This window comes from Zonotrichia leucophrys, chromosome 10 (assembly GCF_028769735.1).
Source record: "Zonotrichia leucophrys gambelii isolate GWCS_2022_RI chromosome 10, RI_Zleu_2.0, whole genome shotgun sequence".
NCBI classification, from domain to species: Eukaryota; Metazoa; Chordata; class Aves; order Passeriformes; family Passerellidae; genus Zonotrichia; species Zonotrichia leucophrys.
In genome coordinates, this window is record NC_088180.1 from 9,745,877 (window position 1) to 9,767,679 (window position 21,803).

The 21,803-nt window shown below is 40.2% G+C and overlaps 1 protein-coding gene across 2 annotated transcripts in view; it reads left to right on the forward strand.

Annotated features, from left to right (window-relative positions):
- Window positions 1-21,803, forward strand: part of SLC12A1 (solute carrier family 12 member 1) — a 41,521-nt gene that overhangs the window by 16,519 nt on the left and 3,199 nt on the right. For both annotated transcript variants that reach the window (XM_064721936.1, XM_064721935.1), the window contains exons 10-23: window positions 498-649; window positions 2,222-2,329; window positions 3,069-3,192; window positions 4,094-4,195; window positions 5,888-6,043; window positions 7,722-7,821; window positions 7,905-8,016; window positions 10,423-10,563; window positions 12,365-12,471; window positions 13,305-13,387; window positions 15,585-15,725; window positions 17,639-17,770; window positions 18,004-18,115; window positions 20,500-20,586. In XM_064721936.1, coding sequence (XP_064578006.1) covers window positions 498-649; window positions 2,222-2,329; window positions 3,069-3,192; window positions 4,094-4,195; window positions 5,888-6,043; window positions 7,722-7,821; window positions 7,905-8,016; window positions 10,423-10,563; window positions 12,365-12,471; window positions 13,305-13,387; window positions 15,585-15,725; window positions 17,639-17,770; window positions 18,004-18,115; window positions 20,500-20,586 — 1,657 coding nt within the window. The remainder of the gene's footprint in view (window positions 1-497; window positions 650-2,221; window positions 2,330-3,068; window positions 3,193-4,093; window positions 4,196-5,887; window positions 6,044-7,721; window positions 7,822-7,904; window positions 8,017-10,422; window positions 10,564-12,364; window positions 12,472-13,304; window positions 13,388-15,584; window positions 15,726-17,638; window positions 17,771-18,003; window positions 18,116-20,499; window positions 20,587-21,803) is intronic.

A 21,803-nucleotide genomic window follows, 5' to 3' on the forward strand; every position in this document is an offset into this window, starting at 1 on the left:
AAAGACCACCAGCAAATAGCAACCATGAGCATAATAAAGATCAAATGAACCTCTGATCAATCTGCTGATCTGTTCCTGGTTCACATTGAAATTTCACATGGCTTCTGCTTGTCTTCTTACTGAACACTCATGAGAATCACAGGAACAGGGTTACACACACATATTGTACATTATATGTCAAAGACAGAAATCAGTTGCCAGTCTCAAAGGAACTACACAACTACATGTTCTACAGTAGTGGGCTTGAGGTAACAAAATGGGCATGAGTGAAAAGGAGGCCTGTACTGAAAGCTATGAAATGTGTTGGAGGATTATGCAGTTAAATTCTCACTACAAGCATACAAAAAAATCCCTGCCCAACACAAAATGTTGCTCTTTGGGATGAATTTAAGGCAACAGCTGTACAACAAGTGTGCAGTTTAGGAGTCAAAGTGTGGCAAGAACATTCTTTCAATGTCACAGTGAAGCAAAATAACAATATATCATTTTTTCCACAGCCTCCTGTGTTGTAAGAGATGCTACTGGGAACGTCAATGATACAATTGTACCTGGAATGAGCTGCAATGGATCATCTGCCTGTGGCCTAGGCTATGATTTTTCCAGATGTGCAAGTCAGCCATGTGATTATGGGCTGATGAATAATTTTCAGGTTTTAGTGATAATATGGATTAGCATATACGCATATATTAGCATAATAAGCAGTACATGAATACATAAGTACAAACATGCAAAACTGTTGTCTGCAGACAACTACAACAGGACAACCACTTTTATCTAAAAAAGTAAATTATAGGAATGATGAAAGACAAAAATCCCCTGCATTGCATGTTTACCTTCACACTGCCCACCACTAGCCTTCCTAACTCTCTGGTAAGGCCTTTATCTCCTCTTTTAACAAGTACTATGCAGCAGTATATGTTATAACAGCTTCAAACTGAAAGCCCAGGCTTAACAGAGATCTCAGGAACTCCTGTTAGATGAGGAATTCACCTTGCTGCTCTTGACACATGGATGTGATTTTACCTCAGGGGTGCTGTGGTCACAGTTAAAGGGTTGTGTCACAGCACAAAAACCAGAGTTCTGACTTCTTTTAAAAAAGTATCCAACAGTAGAGCAAAAAATCAAGTGAGAAGTAACGGAGTCTTTCTCCTAGGCCAGAAACTGTCTGCCATTTTTATTCTTCAAAATAAAGCTTAGGCTAAGCATCAAAGTAAAGCAGTTCTGCAGCCTGACAGCCACAGGTTCCAGATCTCTGTTCAGCCCCTGTGCTTCATGGCCAGTGAGAGGAATTCACCCCCCACATGCACAGGCTTTTCAACGAGTCATTTGTACCTTTTAAAGTCACTCGCTTTCTTCCCAGCTGGCTCTGCTGAATGACAGGGCTGGGGAACCACCTTGAAAGGGATTTGCTGTCCCTTTCATAGACTACTTTCCCTTCCTTCCTTGATCGTTTACCATCCTTACTCCCACCTCAGTTCAGCTGCCCACACTCAGGGCACCCCTTAAAATCAGTAACCTCCCTACAGCCAGACAAATTTTCACTTCTTGCATTTACCCCTGCCAGACTAGAGCCATACAATGTTATGACTGCATCTGACAAATCTTAAGGATGCACTGGTTTCTTCTCTGAAGTACTGCCCACATACCACCAATCACATCCATCTATCTTTTAGTTTCCTTGTCTGGTGCCTCTCGACAATCTTTTCCCTTCAGTAGGCCAGCCCAGCACTCCTGGGAGGGCTGAGGGAGGCCTGACAGTGACCATCATTACTGTTTGCAGCACTGCAGCTTCATCAGGCATTTTCTCTCATTTTCAGCCATATTAAATAATCAAGGGAAAAAAAAACCCCACATAATATAAAGTGCCTCCAACCACATTTCATACATTGGGGCTTTTTCCTGCTCTTTTCATTTTCTTGTCTGCTACAAGCTGACTATTTACTCATCAAGTAGAGGCTGTTACTTACAGCAGTCAGTTAGTAAAGGCAGTGAGGAAATCTCAGAGTACTCATCTGCCCCAGCAGACAGCTGCATATTTGAATAAGAATTTGGCTTTGCCTCCATTGCTTTCAACTAAACCCAAAATAATAGTACAGTTTGTGGCAGATTAAATTTAGAACCACGAAAAGTAGAGACACATAGAGCACTTGAATGGGTTTGTCATTAAAAAGTGCATCCAAATGCAAGCCTGTTCTTTTTACCTTCATTTTTTTCCCTAAAGGTGATGAGCATGGTGTCTGGCTTTGGTCCTCTCATCACAGCTGGCATCTTCTCAGCTACTTTGTCATCAGCTCTAGCATCTCTTGTCAGCGCACCCAAAGTTTTCCAGGTAAAATTAAAACATCCATTTCCTTATACTTGGTTTTACTTCAGAGACAAAGTTGAACTCTGTGTGCCAAATGTATATTTAAGCAACACTGACACATGTGGCAGGAAGAGGCAGGGAAAACAATATGTAGAATGTTTTTCAGCAGAAAAACACAAATCTTATCATCATACAAGGGAGATAATGTTCCTTTGGTCAGAGCTCAGCTTTGCTGCAGGAGCAGGGGATACTCATGTGCCTGTCATAAATAGCTCCAAGGGTACTTTCAGGACCACTTCTGTCTTCTTACAAAAAGCTGCCCTGTAAGCACAGGAGCAGCAGGAGCCCTCAGGTCCATAAGATTCAGGTGCTGTCAGGTGTGCCCTTAACAGGCAGCAGCAACGACGACAGACTGGGAGCAGAGGGCATGGGAGAGATAAGCTGTACAAATTACATCAAGCCACTGATTTATGCTTCAACTTCTCACAATTTAGACTCTATTTAGCTATTTAATTACCTTTTCATTTGAAGCACTGAATAAGCATTAAATGCCTGTGATTCTATTTCCTATGATATAATAACATAGTAGCACATTGTCTTATCACCTTATTTAAATGTTCATATGCCACAGCAGTTGATGAACTTGAAGCACTGAGATTTAACTTTTGTTTAGCGAAAGCCTGGAAAGCTGCCACTCACAGACAGTGACTTCTGGTGCAAGAAAGTGCTGCTTAATAGAGTTATGTGCTGATTTTCTTACCAGGCTCTTTGCAAGGACAACGTCTACAAAGGGCTAGAATTCTTTGCCAAAGGATATGGAAAAAACAACGAGCCTATCAGGGGATATGTCCTCACCTTTGCCATCGCCATGGCCTTCATTCTGATTGGTTTGTATCAGGTTACACAGCTGCTACAGTGTCATGCTCTGAAATGACACAAACTCACACTATAATACAATCAGTAGCTGCAGTTTGGAAAATTTCCAGTCGGGTAAGCTCTGGCATAAGCACACCCCAAGTCCTGTAGCAGTCCCACTATTCCTAATGAAGGCAAAAAGAAGGCAGCAGGGATTCCAGTGACTTACCTCCATCACCACAGCCTCATTCTCCAAGTGTGGAGTAGCTGCAATTCCTGCTCACTCTGCTGGAAGAGGGCAGTGCTCAGAACTCTATCAGAAATGGCAAAGTCACAATCTTTGAAAATGGTTTTCCAGTTTATATTGCACATAGCTCTGAGGTAATACTTAAGAAGCCTATTCTGCCCAAGCCTTTCCCACAGTCAGCTCCAAAGCAAATCCCAGTTTACCAGGACTGATGAAACAAAATCCCAGCTATTACATTTAGGGGTGCAGGTATTGTTATCAGTTTTTCTAAGATTTGAAATTCAAACTGTCTTGTGCTAAGTAAATAGGATGTCTAGTAGAGAATTCAGATTCCCACTGAAGTTGTAATTACAAGTATTTTTTTAAATGAATCCATCCTGTCAATTGTGTATTTAAAATTCTGGACTTTACATGAGATCTACATCATTAAGAGACAGTATGCTGAATCACAGTATCAAGTATAACGCTGCATAGCACATAATGTTATTAAAATCAGGATTAGCAGACATAATTCATATGAATGAATGTAGATCAAGGGTGCCTTAAATTAGTAATACACAAAAATACCCAAGCTCTTCCTGGATGATAAATGCAGACAATGTTCAGATTTAATGCATCATTAGGAAACAGCTAGCCAGCAGCCCAGGAAACTGGTCCTCTGTCTGACTTGTGTATGTGTCTTGCAGCTGAACTGAATACCATTGCTCCCATCATCTCCAATTTCTTCCTGGCTTCATACGCTTTGATTAATTTCTCCTGCTTTCATGCCTCATATGCAAAATCTCCAGGTGAGTCTGCATTCAGCAGTGATTTAAATATGGGCTTTATAGTCTGATCTCTGGAAGGTTTAGACTGTATGTCAGAGAAAACTGCAGTATGTGTAAAGTATCTAAGTTATGTGATCTGATGCCTTACTGAATATGATGTTTTATTTATCTCCAAAACATAAAAATAATGGCTCTAAGTCCTTACAACACCTACAGTCATACAGAATGAGAAAGGTGCATCCCACTGGAGAAAAAATTTCTGCTCCAAGTGGTTTTTTTTTTCCCTTACTATTAAAAAATGTGTGGGTAAAAGCTTATGCCCACTCTGGCCAAGGAAGCTGCAAGGTACAGTGGGGAATCATCACTCCCTTCTCCAAACCTACAGCAAAACGTTCGGGGAGATTCCTAAGCACAGTGACAGTGCTACAAGTGATGCTGCCTGGAGGGGAACATGCAGAGCAAGAGCAGGTCCATCAAACAGCACCAGCCCAGCTCTGCAGTGCCTACAAGCAGAATTGTAAAGCACAATTGTGAAGCACAATGAGGTCCTGTTCAGGGGTAACTTGAGATCCTCCCTCTACACTTGCAGCAAAGGAACATTCTGGCTGTCAAACTTGTGCACTGCCACAGCAGAATGATTCTCACCATCTCATAAAGGAAGGGGTGACACCTTCAGGAATGAAGTCAATCAGCTGAGCAACACTGGTTTGGCACACAGGAAAGACAATTTCCTGCTTTATGAATTAGTTATTCAACTCAAGGAGCAAGGAATACATTTTTGATTTCCAGTGTGAAGAAACTGCAGTAGTGACATAAATGCCTGCATCAACTTCCTTCCTATAGATCTGCAGAGTGCCATTTGTTTAGAGGGCAGAAAAGATGAGCACTTCTGCTAATTACCTGCACAGCTGAACAAATGCAGATCTGCTCCATGTGGCCTTGGTGCTGAGTGACAATTACCTCTACAGATTTCATCTGCCTACATCTGACTCTGCTCTGCCACTACTTAACATTTCACACAGAACTGCAGCCATTTTCTTTTCTCATTTCCTCCAGTTAATTTCTGCCAATTCACAATGATAGATTACAATAATTGCAAGGCTGCGGGACAGACAATTTCTTCCCAGCAGGTCCTTCCTATTCCCTCATTATAAAGATGATCCAAGATGGGGTTGCTCAGCCTCTTGTATCTTCTGTGTTTTCTCCCTCTCCAAAGTCTGCTCTGTGGAACACCTGGCAGAGACCTGCAAACCATGAAGGCTCAGTGCTTGCCTCATCATTTTAATTGGTAGCAGGGGATGGAATCAGTATTGCAGCTGAAAAGCAGCAGGAATAATATCTTTTTAAAGTCAATTGCAGATGATTTTATTTTTCTGCCACAAGGCCAGGCAATTTCCAAGTTTAAGACAGGTGCATTTACAGTATTGGGATAAACACTCCTCTCAGCAAGTGTTTAGCTACTGATAATAACTTCTGTGTATAAGCATCAAAAGTATACAATCATCAATTACCTGGAGTTACAGGTAATCTCCTGATGTCCTAAAATATTCTGAACCAATAAACTTTACTTTTGCAAATACATATAAATAGAATAGCTACTTCTGACAGAGCCTGAAACAAACTATACATGGGATTTTATCCACAAAAATCATGGATCATCATTTTATCAATATATTTTATGCTCTTCCAATTTCCTCAATTCTCTTTAAACAGGTTGGAGACCTGCATTCAGATATTATAACATGTGGGTGTCACTTTTTGGAGCCCTGCTGTGCTGTGGGGTGATGTTTGTCATCAACTGGTGGGCAGCTCTCATCACTTATGCCATTGAGCTCTTCCTATATATTTATGTAACATATAAGAAGCCAGGTAAGGCCAAACCCCACTATTATTACATATACATGTTGTGCTGTTAGACTGAATTTTAAAGGAATCAATTCTGCTAACAGAACTAGAAATTATTTTTCTGTGCTATCTTTATTTAGGGGGAAGTCTGAAGCATCCCATTAAACCCCTTGTAATACAGATTAAGTTGACAGTCTGGTGACTGCCTGTTTAACAAGCAGCTCAAGTGTGGTGCAGGGTTTTCTGTAAACATTCCAGCAGACTGGTTTATTCCCACCACATCTTTTTGACATTTGGGCTTTTACTTGAGTAGCACTCATAATTTTTTTCCACCCACGCACAAAACCTTACCTGAATTTTGCAGTGCTCTTACACTGACTCAAGCAGGGTCCTCACTCAAAATGTAAACGTGCTGCCCATTATACAACAAAAATGCAAGCTGAATTACTTATGAACTGATCATCCTCCAGCACCTCCCTACAATTCCCCCATAAATCAAGACAGAGGGGCCCACTTTACTGTTGGAAAAAAACCACTTTGTAGCTCAGCAAATCACAGGAGCTGTCCTCAAAAACCTGTGTCGTGTACAAGCCAGACAGTCTGGCTATTCATATCCAGGACAAAACTAGCCCAGGTCCAGATTTAGGTGCTAACCACCTGAATTACTTCTGCAGCAGAAAACATAAAACAAAACCAACAAATAAAAGAAGCACAGTTCCCAGCAACAGATGTACTTTTATTGGAGTTATCTTGGGACAGCAACACCTGGTCTGAGACTGTTATTGTTTCTCTTGCTGTTGCCTCCCTATCTGTGCTCTCTCACACCCACTGGGGTGGTCTGTGCTTCTCTCCTGTAAATGTATCATCAGCTGCAGGAAAGCACACCCATCTCCAGTCTGTTGTCAAAAACATTCCAGGATTTCTACTCTTTTCTTAGATATTGCCATGGTCCCTAATGCAAAGCAGCACATTAAAGCTTGGTTAAATTCACTGAAGCTGCTGTACAAAAGCCCTGCCTCCTGCTAACAGAGTGACTTTTGTTCAGCAGTAATTTACCAGCAACTGGAGGGTTCAGAAAAAACTAATATTCCTCAGAAAAGGTGACTTTACACAAACCTCCACTTAGTTGCACTTAATATTGCTTTGTATCTTGGCATAACAGGACTTGATCTGCATTCATGTAGATCTCAAAGCATAGAAAGCCATTTCTTATATGCCTGCACTGACCAAACAGCTGCACAATAATGAGAAAATATGTATATGCCAAAATGGGCTTAGGAGACCAATTTTTGGCCTGTACAGTAGAACAGAGCAAACTGGCACCAGCAATGTTCCTTCCTACTGGTTTCATTTGCACCTCCTGGAATTCCCCACCACATACATGACTCGGGGCTGTCCATTTTCTAATGGGAGAAGGACACAAAGTTAATGTAACAAATAAGAGAATAGTTTTTAAGCACAGAAAGAACATTCCCTACAAGATTTATATAAAGAATGAAACTATTTACTTGCATGGGGTTTTCTGCATCACACAAGCAAAACCAATCCCTTCTATTATGAAGCACAAAGAACAGATCTGTATCTATGAAGTACAAGAGAATATACTCTGCTCTTCATAGAGAACACCATTGCTCATCTTTGTGACAGAATGTAAGGAGAAGTCTGTGGTTTAATGTGCATTATTTATCTTTATCATATGCAGAAGTAAACTGGGGCTCCTCTACCCAGGCTCTGTACTTTGTTAATGCCTTAGACAGCGCTCTGGCTTTAACGACAGTGGAGGACCATGTTAAAAACTTCAGGTAAGATTTCTACTGGACAGTAGAATGGCTTGTCCTGAATCTGTACACAGCCAATTATAAACAAGCTCTTTTTTCCCCACCAGACCCCAGTGCTTAGCATTAACAGGAGCTCCTATGGTCAGGCCTGCTCTGCTGGACATCACCCACGCCTTCACGAAGAACAACGGGCTGTGCATCTGCTGTGAGGTGTACACGGTAAGGGAGCTCCCCCATTGCACCCCAGCACCAGTGGGGCTGCAGGGCTCTGTTCCACATCCCACTCCCACCCAGCACACAGTGCTCCCACTGGGGCTGGCTGGCAGCCGTGCACAGCACCAGAGAGATCTGCACTGAGAATCAATTTCGTCACAATTCGTGACACGAAAGCTACCGGCTGATACAAAGCCTGCTGGTAAATGCCTCACTGAGATGCATTTCAAAGTTCACAGTAGGTGAACAAAAATTGGTTTGAATGAAAAAAAAAAACCAAAAAACCAAAACATTACAAGGAAAGATTTTAGGCTTAGAAAACAGAAAACCCCCAAACCACACAAAGCCTGATGGGTTATTGCGTGAGAGTCAAATTACCCAGGTTCTATTTTCAGCTTTGTCACTGATTTGCAGAGGTGGGGATTGGCAAGTAATTCAGCTCTCTTTGCAGTGGTTCCTCCAAAACTGTTACAATGCTAATTTTGAGGATAAACATGCTCTTCTGAGATCTAAAGAGAGGAGAAAAGTGTATTTCTAGATATAAATACACAGCAAATGATGCATCTTGGAGGATGAAGATCTAGTCTCTCATCAGGACAGAACAAAAATAGATAGATTTGTAGTGTAGAGAGAAAATGTATTTTAAATATTACATTGCCCTTTTAATTTTGAGAGAGAGGAAAAAAAACCAGAACAGCTCATGGCACTAAATGAGGCTACAGAATTTAGATAATAGAATCAGTCCAGCTAAGATAATGTATTCCTCTATAGCAGTAAAGGAATAATTCATTTGATGCTGCAACACTGCAGAAACAGAGTACAGAAGATCCACATGTGACTCTTCCCAAATCAAATGGATCCATAAAGAATGAATGGTCCTAATTCTTCCCTACTATAATTATTGTTCCATTTCCCACTGAATTCACTAAGCACAGAACAAATCCCAACAAGACCCTGAGACTATGCAGCTTCCTAAAGTTAAGTTCCAGCAAGTTTTCTGAATTATTAGGCACGTTTTTCCAATATTAATACTTTCTATGGAGAACTGAGATTTCATTCCTGTTGATACAAAAAACTCCAAAGACCATTTCATTAGTATAAGCTTTGTAATTGTTTAGGGGGGCTTTCTAATTATTTCTTCAGCAACTTAAGTGAAATTTAATTTCCTTGGTAATAAAAGTGTGACAAAATGAACCTCTATGAATTGCAAAATTGTGGTAAAAACCAGATGATAAAATTCACAATCACACTGAAGAGCAGCCTGCAATAAATATCACAGCAAATGCAGCAAGAGTATTCAGCCATAAATGTAACACCCAGCACATTCTGCCTCAAAAGCTGACATGCTGTTAGCAATGCATAGGTTTGAAACACCATGCCAGAGAGAACATCTTCGTTCTTTTCTTCCAAAAGGCAGCAAGAAACTTTCCAGGAACTTGGTGATACATAGCTCAGAAATGGACAAAATAAAGATCATAACAGAACATAAAGATGATTTCAAGATTACTTGTCTCTGAGGTTATGGCTGCATGTTGGCTTGAACAGTCTGCACTTTAGTAAAAGGGACTCTTTCTGCTTTTACTCCCTGCCTTCACGTAAAATCCTTTTTCAGGGTTAGTCCTCAGCCTGCAAATTCACAGGACTCCCTGTACAAGTGCACAAACATTCCACAAGTGCAAAGGAGGAGCAGGGGAGGTCACAGACAGGCCCCTGGGCCAGCAGAAACACATTGTGCAAGCCAGTTACAAAACCACCTTCAGGTGCTTTCCTCTGAGACAGGGAAGAAGGGCAAAACTTGTTTATTTCCCCTCCTCACTCACAATGAAACATCAGGCTTATTGTTGAAATTATTATTCCCAGCTCTTCATACATCCAGGATCAAATCCTTCTTAAGTTATATTGATGTTTTGTGACTTGGATATGCACACGGATTTTTTCCCATTAAATTACCAGATGACCACAGAAAGAAAACTGGCAACAAAGGCATTTGCATCTTTAATTGTATTGCATCAACTCTTTTCTCTTATGTCAGTAGACAGGAACTTCACCATGTATATTTAGATCTGCTGACACTCTTTTACATAGTCAAGCCAGGGAGGGACTTTATTCACTCTGAGCTGCTTTATCATACCTTAGATTTTTTTTAAGATGTTACAATCCATAGCACTCCTTCCTTCTGTCAGAATGACTGCATTTAAGTAGCATTAACAGCCTCAGCCCTCTCAAACAGAATGTGAATAATGTTTGCAGCCCAGATATTTTCAAAGGGCTGAATCTCTGTGGACCCTTTCTGGAAAGGTATTTTTCTGACTCTCTCCATTTGCTCCCACAGCAGACTAGGTAACTCCTTCAAAATCACCGTGTGATGTACAATACAAAGCCTTTATAATAATATTTTACTGTATCATGCAGGGCCCACGCAAGCTGTGTGTTAAGGAGATGAACAGTGGCATGGAAAAAAAGCAGGCCTGGCTCACAAAGAACAAAAGAAAAGCCTTTTATGCAGCAGTGGCAGCTGACAGCTTCAGAGATGGAGTCAAAAGTCTACTTCAAGTAAGCTTTTTGTTTACAGAACACACAGGAGAGCGTACATCAAAGCATCCTTTATGTGAGACATTACTATTCGCTTGTGAAGAAGCTCTACACACACATGGGTAATGTTATAGACAGAAAGGGGGTACATGTATATTCTATCACAGATTATTTCATAAAGATCTAGTTCTGGGCTATGGAATTATGAGACAAGGCATACTGATTCTCTCCTAAATGAATGAGACACTATTATGAAAAAAGAGAAGCATCTACAGGGCAACATATCAATGTCTATGCAGCTGACACTTGATACACTTCAAATCAATTCTATTGTTTGGTATTACACAGCATATTGAATATCTGAGAATGTTTGGCACATTTTCTGCAAATAGCGAGAAGGTCATTTAAATGAAAGTCTGCAATATTTTTCTATTACCCTAAGAATGCAGGAGATAATTTCCAACAGTCTATTTAAAATGGCCATAATGAAGGCACAGAGACACTGTTTTCATTTTTCCCATCTCCTTTCCTCTCTCATATATATGAATATTTAAACACGTAGGTACTGAGGCAAAATATAGAGCAAATTCATATCATTTTCACAAAATAGACTGCTGAAAAAACAACAGTGCCAAGTGAGACAGTAGGGAGCCAACTAAAATACTCTGGGTAAGTCACCCACTGGTGTCCTACCAGGGCTCTTTGTACACTTGCTGAATGGACAGGACAATTGAGCGAGATGAAACGCGATTAATAAAGATCTCTTTGTTCTGTAAAAGCCTCACAAAGACACTTCATCTTGGGCTTATACATTGTCTCAGTAGGAGATCTTTGTGATGTTTTTGAGAACTGCTACAGTCTGATGATCTCTTCCTTTCCATTACTACATAAGCACTATTGACAAAGTCAACTACTGGACCCCAAATAATTCTCTTCCAGCAAACAGAAGGATAACCATATCATCATTATTGCAACCTAAGGACATCAGCGACAATTGCTGATTTCAACATAAACAGTGCTACTCAAAACACCCACCAAGGATCCAAGGATCCATTTTTACCTATTTTCTGTTTGCTAGCAGTAAAAAGTTGGCAAGAGTAACAACTTTACAAGCTGGTGTTTTGTGTGTCTCCACCTAGAGGTTCCCAATACACTGAATATTTAGATTTCTATAAACACTAGGTTAGCTGACTCTAGATCTGACTTTCCTTACTTGTCCAGGTTTCAGCATCCAGAACCAGTTTTGAAGGCAAACTAATATTTTGCCAAACCATTTCTTTTTCCCATTTATGAACCACAATTTTATCTACAAAGCAAGCTCAGCTGATTTTGGATCATCCTTTGAAAAGAACACAGCAAATGAAACAGCAACAGTTTTCAAATTCAAGGCAAAAAAATATTCTTAGGAGCCCATCCCTTCTCTGTGTATCTGAGATGTTTTAAAAGACTACAGACTCACTTCATCTACTGAGTATTCCAAAGCTGATTAAAGCTTTGTGACATTATATCAGAATGAACATACAAACAGTTCTTGAACTCCCTCTTGATTCCAAGTTATTGAACCATTTTAATGAGAGCATGTCAGAAGAAATGCAAATGAATGCTAATTTAGCAAAACTACACTTCTGTCATCTAAAATAATTTATAGTTGGAATGATTTAAAGCTAATCTTTTTGCATGGGTATGAGCATGAAGGGCATTTATGAAATGCAATCTAGTTGTGTCTCCAGAACATTACTTCAGTTATCTTTTGCCATTACTTTTCATTTACAGTAAAAGCATGTATGTGCACCTCTCTCAAGCAGTGTTTTACTATTGGCAGGCCTCAGGCTTGGGTAGAATGAAACCAAACACCCTGGTGATTGGATTTAAGAAGGACTGGAGAAGTGCACCTGCCACTCAAGTTGAGAACTATGTGGGCATTATACAGTAAGTCAGCTCAGTACCTCCCTTTTCACTCCTCTTAGACCAGATTAATGCAGCAGTTCCATAGAGAATTTCATGTGTAGGAACAATGCAAGGACACAGGTACAGACCTAGCTCTGTGGCTGAAGTTATTGCCCATCAAAAAAGATTCATGGGTTCCCCACACCTTGTAGGATTTGCTTTGCAAACACCTGGCACCATCAGAGCTGATGTGGCTTGACAATGCTGAAGAAGCTGCACTGCTGCCAGCAGTGCTTTTGCAGAACTGTATTTTCCCATTTTTAGTGGCCAGGGGCTCAGAGAAAAACAATGCTAATGTTCATACTAAGGGAATAAGAGAACATCATGGAATTCTTCTTTTAAGCCTAAGAGACAGAGGAAGAGCTTTGCTTCAAATCTCATGTGTGCCTAAGGCTCAGCAGCTCTGTGGGTTGGGATTTAGCTAGGAAACAGTCATTTTAGAACAGGCTTCTCATAGATGCTTGCTCAAAATTCACTTGTAAAGCTGAAGCAAGTTACAGAGCATCAAAACCTACCTCAGCTTTGTTATTTCCTCAGAGAAGGGAGAAAAAAATTACCCTGTAGCAACCTAATTCCTAAAAAAGTGCAGTCTGAAAGACCCATTTCAGGAATAGCTGATGTGTTCCCATGCCCAGTCAAACCTTTTTTTAAATGAGGGGAGAGGACTACTATAAATTTATCTGGGACAATTCCTTCTGCAATTTTACCTAGTCTGTCCTCTCTGTGAACACTTTCACTGATCTTTCCAAAACAGCTTTCCTCATCAACATGCATGATGTAAAACCATGTTTTCTCTTCCTTTTCTTTCTTTCCAGTGATGCCTTTGATTTTGAGCTCGGTGTAATTATCATCAGAATTAGCCAAGGATTTGATATATCTCAGGTCCTTCAGGTTCAAGGTATGTGGTGACTTGACAGCTGAGTATCTCTGCTGGTTAGATGCACAGCATAAGGACTCTGACACTCAGAAGAGTCACCATCTGCTTTCTAGAATAGTTCCTACACTCACAACTTCTATAGTTCATCCTTGCTTGTGCAGTTTAAATCCTGTCTGAAATTCCTGCTGATCACTAGCAGTGACAGAAGGAGTCCAAGCCTCACACATTAAGGGGCTCTGCACACCAGAGAACTCAACTCCCAAAGCAGTTGCAGCACAGGCACAGGCTAAAGCAATAAAATCATATTGTGCCACAGCAACCGGTTACCCTGCTACAGATTTCCTTCCTGCTCATGGCACAACTGCTCTCTCTGCCTACCTGATAGCTCTGGGACAGACAGGAAATGGGAAGCTGCACTTTTGGTACCACCTCTGTGCAACTCTGAGTCTCACAGAGCTCCCACCCCTACAAAAATCTGAAATCCGCAGGGAATCATCAGTTCTCTCTCCCCCCTTTCCATTCATTCTTCCTTAGCTTAGCAGCGCATATTCTAGGGGGCAAGGGCAACCCTTCCGCCATGCCACCACCATTTCAGGAGACATGCCTTGGTGTGCCCAAGGCGGAATGGTTCCCCAGGTTTCCGGCAGGGTCGCTCTCCCCCCGGCCCTGTTTGCCCGGAGCAGCCAGGCTGGGCCAGGCCGGGCCGGGCCCGGAGCTCCCGGGGCAGCACAGCCGGGCCCGCGGCTCTCTGCTGCCGCCTGCCGCCCGCCCGCCGCCATCGCGGCACCGCGGGAAGGAGCAAATCAGCGCAGAGGGAAAAGCGCCAGAGACTCCTTTAAGGAACAAGGGTACGTGAACACTCCGTCACACCGGCAGCTCGATGTGCTTGGAGACCCACGGGGAAAAACTGCAGAGACGCAGAAAATATTCCAAAATAATCAACCTTTTCTTCACCCGCGGTGATTTCTGAGAGGCATCTGCCTATCTGTGCCTGCTGCGAGTCAGAAACTGAGGGCTCAAAATGTACAGTCATGGGAACACCTGTAAAAACACAGTGAGAACAACTCTGCAATCTAACAAATGAGCAAATGTTATCCAAGTGTTGTGACACAAGGAGTAAGAAAGAATCAAGGGGGGGAGCCTCAAATACAATGAAATGTTTTGAAGCAGATACAGAATCATTGTAGTGGAAAAGAATTGTCATTGTGTTCTCTTATACTTGGTACAGCATTCTGTTCAATAGAAAAACTGAAATTTTAGTTTTGAGTAGCCATTAAGTCTGTGGCTATCACTGTGTCTAATAATCAGAAGTATGAGACTGTCATTGGTTAAAAACTAAAAGAAAGTATAATGTTTCTGTTGGCAGCTGAGAGTGCTAACAGAGCTAATAATGACTAGCTAGCAAGGGTTTATTCTACTTTTTTAACACAATGTCTTAAATTAACTGACCTCATATTTAGTTAATTTATTACTCAAATAGAAGATTTCCTTATGAAAAAGTTTTCTGCAGGCAAATTTGAATCATGAGTGCCTCACCATAATATATTCCACAATAGCACATAGTACCTTTTTCTCAGCAAAAGCATAATAATGCTAAGATCAAATTGTTCTTTTATATTACTAAGTTTATAGAACTGATTGGCTAAATCTTACATCTTTGCAACTAATGCTTTAAAAAAACCCATGAAAAATATTTCTGCATGGAGAATGATTGCATATTCAGGATCCTTATGTATTTCTGAGAATCTCAAAGTACAAACCATGAGACTTTGTTCTAAGAAAAGAGACCCACAGGCTAGAACTAAATACCTCAGCTTCCTCAGTGTAGGAAAACAGCTTTCCTTATGTCTTTTCAAATTCTTGGCTAAAGAAACCAACTAAACATCCACAAACATAACACAATAAATAATATCTCATGTAACTATAAAATGTCATAATACTGAATTGAATTTGGAAGAAACAACCTGAGAGCAGCTGGCACACCACAGTGCTGTAGGCACAGGCATCCCAAGCTAGGGCTTCCAGAGGTGAATTTTGCTTACTTCTCCCTACTTGTTGGCAAAGAAAAAGCATTTTAACAGAAATTTTCATACCATGAGCTTGACATTGTCTACAAACTACCACAACAGCAATCATATCATCACCATTAGCTCAGTAAGGGATTTAATTTAAAAGACAGCAATGTCTTACCAGTTCTCTTACTTTTTCTAATATACAGAGGAATTAGAGAAGCTGGAGCAGGAGAGATTGGCACTCGAGGCCACCATTAAAGAAAATGACTTTGAAGAAGGAAAAAGGGGTATCTGTGGATTCTTCAAAAAAGCTAGCACATTGAATATCTCAAAACACGAAACAAAGGGTAAGTTCCAAAATGACAACTTATCTCCAACCCTTCAATGCATTACACTTTTACCAACATGAAAACTGGAATTTTCTCCAAGCCAAAACCTCCTGAGCCACAGAGAAGCCCCTGGAACAGAACCTCTCTTGTGCAAACTGTGGTGGCCAAACCTTATAACACAACATGGGGACATCCTGTGCTCGCAGGACACGCTGTCTGCAGCACAACCACTCCCCCTCACTTGCTAGATAAACTTCTCAGCTCAGCTTATCTTCACTGCTACTTGACAAAAACAGATCATGGTTATTAAAGTTTGAGGAATTCAGAACAAGTTGGTTGAGGGGGTTTTGGGGTTGTTTTTGTCTTTTTAATAGGGCGTTTTAAGCTTTTAAACAGAAAAAAAGCTTTTAAGCTTTTTCCCCTCCTCTCTAAAGAAAATAGGAACATATGCACAGTATGCAGGGAACAAGCATTCTTACTTAATATACACACACAACCTTAGTACACAGCTGAAAAACAGGTAAAAATAGCACTGCTCTATAGTCTAAGCATAATTTCATAAGAATGCACAAGTGAAGGTGGTAAAAAGTACTGAAAGTACATACACAGCACACTGTCAAATAACTAACACATTGATGTGTAGGTGATGAAGTCAATTATACATTTCAGATCTAGTGAAATGATACAGACCCAATTTAAGGTCTCATTTCACAACTGCTAGGCTGTAATGATAATGACCCACCTGAAGCCATGCTTGTACACAGACATGTATTTTGAGAGTTTGCACCTGCAGAGACAATTACATCTGGCTGTGCATGCAACTCCCACAGGTGCCAGGAAGAGCTACAAACTGGGAACATAAAATGCCATTATTCTTCAGCTGGCAGGCTTCAGTTGATTTTGTTTCAGTAGAACATATTTTTATGACAATTCCAAGACTGCATGCCCCTGTTTCAGCTTCCTTTTTGATTTTGTTGAGAAATGCATAAAGTAAATACATATTAAAAATTTTGGCTCTCTGTATTAGATAGATCGTGTTAATAAGTAGCCCCACCTCTCTGTTTTGTTTTTATGTTTATACTCCCCAGAGTTGTTCCATCTCCCAGCAGAGATGCTAGAACTGTAGAGGAAAGCCAATAACTGCTTTGGAACTATCCTGTACACAGTCCAGAAGCACAGGAAAACCCAAACAAAGCATTTTCAGAACCCTGCAGATCAGAGTAAAACCTCTAAAGAAGCCTGTTTGTTCCACTTAGAATACTGCTCTGACACCATCTCTTTGAAATCATTGAAAGAGAAGCAGTAATAAAGCCAGAGGCCTCAAAAGGTGGAATGAGAGAAGGTTTTGTTAGTACAGAGTCAGGACTGCATCTTTTCAAGCCAGCCAAGCAAACAGCAAGAACCAAAATTTGTTTCCAGTGATCAGTGACCATGTCAGCATAGGGAAACAGCCATGTGTGCTTGTGCTCTCCAACTTCCAGCTTCCCCATACCAGCCCTGCACCCCATCAGCTCACTGCATCCACTCTGCCTGTGCCTTTCAGGGAGCTCTGGATTTTACAACACAGCTGAGCTTGTAAATGATGCAAAATGACACATTTACTTCTAAAATCTATCAGGTATTTCCCAGTGGCTTTTTAAGGCCCCAGTGAATTTCACATTAACTAAAAAGAGACAGAACAAATTATTAGGTAACCTCTTTCAAATGTTATCATCTAGTGACAATGTGTTACACAAGCTTTGGTTTCTGTGTCTATGAGAAAATTAAAAGTCCAAAGCATCTACTCTGTACCTTTTTTTCAGATTTAAAGGATAGAAATTATGTCAGAAACAGTTCATTTTCCTGAAGCTTTCCCTCCATTTGGCTCCCTAAAGCTACTTATTGCCTCACTTATCAGACATCCTTCCACATTTTTTTCTTTCTCATTACAGAGAGCACCATTAACACCATACAGTCAATGCATGTGGGTGAATTCAATCAGAGGCTGCTAGAAGCCAGCACTCAATTTAAAAAGAAGCAAGGAAAAGGTACAATTGACATTTGGTGGCTGTTCGATGATGGAGGTAAGGAATTTGAGTAAGAATCACAGGGAGAGACATTCCTCTGTTACTAAATATAAAAACCAGACTTGGGAAGTTGCATAAAACTGCTTTTTATTAAGCTAACATAATCCATTTTCTGTCAGGATTAAATGTTTTAAAATTAAATTATATCCAACACTGCTTAAGTGAAAGATAGAATTTTTACCATACAATGCACTAATTTGACATTCCTCCAATTTTCTGTGTTCTTCCAGGTCTAACAATCCTGATTCCTTACATTCTAACTATCAGGAAGAAGTGGAAGAATTGTAAATTAAGGATCTTCACTGGGGGAAAAGTCAATAGGATTGAAGAGGAAAAACTAGTGTAAATATAACTTTATTTGTCTCACTTGTTTAAAGAATTAGAATTGATGCTGAATATAATGCATATACAGCAGGAAGGTGAGAAATTTTCAGCACAACTGGTTTGTTATACTGTGGGCATCATGAAAAAAAAAAAAAAGTACTTGATTGAAAGGTGTTAAGCTTATGGCATGGCCCTTAAAGCTCTGCAAATGGTGATTACCAAAGGAAACTCACATCCAGCACTGTTTCCCATTAATAGTTCATATTCCCTTCTCTGAGAAGAGCAGTCTGCACTCTGTAATGAGAATATGATTACTCTTATGGGATTTACATGAGATTGTCCAGGTAACAGGAAGTAAAATTGCACATGAAGCTCTCACGTGCAAATAGCATAGACAGATAACTCACATAAATGTGATTTACTGTGGTAAAATGGATAGAAGTTAAAGAGCAAGTTAATCAACTTTAAGGCCAAGTTGATTTTACTCAGTGTTTTAAAGAAAGTCTAAATTTCATAATCATCATTTCATAATCATTTGCCTTTGAGCAAATGAAAGGTATCAATACAAATTTATTTTTATCACTACTGCATGCAGGACCTTTCCTTCCTAAGCACTTCACACGTTACAGCACAGCCATTTCAGCACCACTGGAAGCAGCTCAGTTTGGGATGAAAGTCAGTGACTGCTTAACAAAGAGCAAAAGCACCATGTAGGAAGTTAAAAACATCTCCAGCCAAAACTTCAGTGACAAACAAGAGAGAGGGGTACAAGGACAGGAGTCAGAATGAGCAGCTTCACCAGGATTACAACACAGTGCCTTGGAAAGGCAGCTGCCACAGGATGTTCCCCTAAAGCAAAAGGGAACACATAGACCAAATTTACTCACTCTGGTTCCCTCAGTTTTAAACAGTCCCCTAAAATTAATGTACCTCTGCAGAAGACATTCACAAGTGTTTGCACAAACTATCCTCGTAATTGGGTTAAAAAAGCCCTAGAGCTGTTCAAGGACCCACTGGGAAGTGTTCTCTGCCCCCTGTCCAGAGTCTGCCCAGTCTTGGCTGCTCAGAACTGCAAGCAGGCTCCTGAACCCCCATGTCACCTGATTTTGCTGGAAGTAGGAAGTTGTGGCACCAAATGGGATTTGTAAAAACACAACAGTTTCCACAGAGGCAGCTCTGACACCTGCATACCCTGCTTGTCCCACAAAGGCCAGAGTAACCAGCATGATCAGGACAGCTGACAAAGGCCCAGCTTGTCCCCAAGAAAACAGTATGTGTGTATAGCTACCTAAACAGCAGCCTTCCTCAGGACATGCCTACCTGCCACAAGCAAAAGCCTTCACAGAGACAAATCTGGGCTGGCTGATTCCTCCCTTCCCTAGGTAGAGCTCATACTAAATCATCCAAGTACAATTTCAGCCATGTTTTTTGAATTCAGAATTTTACTAACATGTAATTGCCCAAATATTAAAACCTTTTCACAGAAGTTGAGATTTTGCTCTTTAACGTGTTCAAAACAGGGATTGCCACCAGGGACATCAAGATTTATACAAGCTGTATGTTCTTTTTATATAAACACATTACAAGAAAGAGTAAACTCTCAGGTCATAAACAAATATGTATTTCTACCGTGGTTTGCTCCTAGGAACTCTCTGACCTTTTCAAAATCCAAAGCTAGATATTCTACCAGAAATAGAAACAAAAAAGGAGGTGGGAGAAGGAGGTGTGGGGAAGAACCACAAGATCCCAACCACGGTTCAAACAAGGCCAAAACTGACCTAATTAAACCTCTCTATCCTCAACACAAACACACAAAAACCTATCAGCTATTCCTTCTGCCAAGGAAAGGCAGAAAAGCAAATTATTTTTTAATGAACATGTGTAAAGACACCATGCGAGTAGCTCAATATAAATTCATAAATTCCAAAAAAAAGAAGATTCTTTAAGTATTGGACCTTCTGGATCAAATTTTGACCAACACATGCACTACCAGTACTGTAAAGGCCCATGCACAGCATTCTGACAGTAACAGAGTAACAGAAGCCTCCTGTAAGTATTGGAGAATTCTGACCTACTGTATATAGAATATTCCTTCTTTGTAACTCAAGCCTTTGGGAATACTTAAAGTACCATTGTTTTCCCAAAATGTAAACCATCCCCCCCCCGTTTGCTATTAGTTTCTTTTTATTTTGTGATTTTCATCAATCATCAGTTAAATGAAATATGCTACAGCAATCACATTAATCCAGTTCCGCAATTAGAAATTGAAACACTAAAGCATTTAAAGTAATTTGTCATATAGTCAAAAATATAAAATGCAGTTGTCTAACTCATTTACAAGTGTTCTTTGATATAAGGCACTCCAAAGTACAGTGATAAAACATTCTCTCTTTTGTTTTCAGGATGGCTTCACTCCTAAGCAAATTCAGAATAAAATTTGCTGATATTAATATCATTTGTGATATCAATATAAAGCCCAACAAAGAAAGGTAAGAAGCATTACCAAACCCACTATTTAGCAGCCAGCCTTTATCTAGAGTTTATTTCTTTTATGTTGAAAATTAAAAGGAAAAAAAAACCAACAAAGCACAACACAAAAAACACTGTCACTTCATTGTAATCATTTTCTAAGTATCAAGAGCAGGAAAAAGGAAAGAGTTTCTATAGACCATTGGAGACTTGACTGAAGAAATGCAACTAAAGAATATAAAAGGTTTTATAACTAGATACCTAAAGTCCCCTTTCAGTGCTCTCCTGATCTCTCAAGTAAAATCTTTTAATCATATAAAGAACTGTGCAATACAAATCTTGTTTTTCCTCCAGTACAATGCAGTGATTTTACATAAATAAAAGCTATCAAAAAGAATTAATATCTGGCATTAACATAAAAAGCCACACACATTTGCTGCATCAGCACTGTCTGAACTGAACAAGTGAGCTCTATGCCAGACACTTGCTAGGCAGACCATTGTATCTCTCTTCCAGCTGGCACCCCATCTATTTAATGAATAATAAGAGGATTATCACTATTTTACATACTGAAACAGACAGTGAGGATGTTGACAAACAATGACAGCTTAGCAATAGCAACACTAAATATTGCATTTCACAGCCTTTAACCCACCTCTGGGCTTCCTGGCCATACAGCCAAGGCCAGCCTGTGCCCAGTCTGCCACTTCACAACAAGGCCTGTCAGCACCAAGTGCTCAGAGAAATACTCAGACTCACACCCATACAAAAAACTCCCCGAGGTCTCTGTGAATTTTCAACAATGGGCAAGCAAGGAAGTACTGAAGGACAATAAGGTTCTCCAGATGAAACCATTCAAAAGTTCAAGAAACAACTTGAAATTTAGAGAGAAAATCTGAACACAATTCCAAGTCCACATATAGCAAAAAACCCTACAGTGCTTCCTTCAGCCCTTGTAACAGGCAGTTTGTATCACCTGTTTATCCATTGCATTAAAGCCACATCAGTGAGGTGAATGATTGGTCCAGCTAGTGCTGAAACAATAATAAAATGTTCAGTATTCATGAGAAGACCACATTCATTGTTAATGTTAGCAACCAACATTCTGCAGTTTGCAGTTACTGTAAAACTCATTTCAGTATTTTTGCTAGAACCAGGACAACGCAGAAAATTCTCTGCTAAATGCAGTGTTTAATTATCCTCAAATAACCTTTTAATTATTCTCAAATAACCCAAA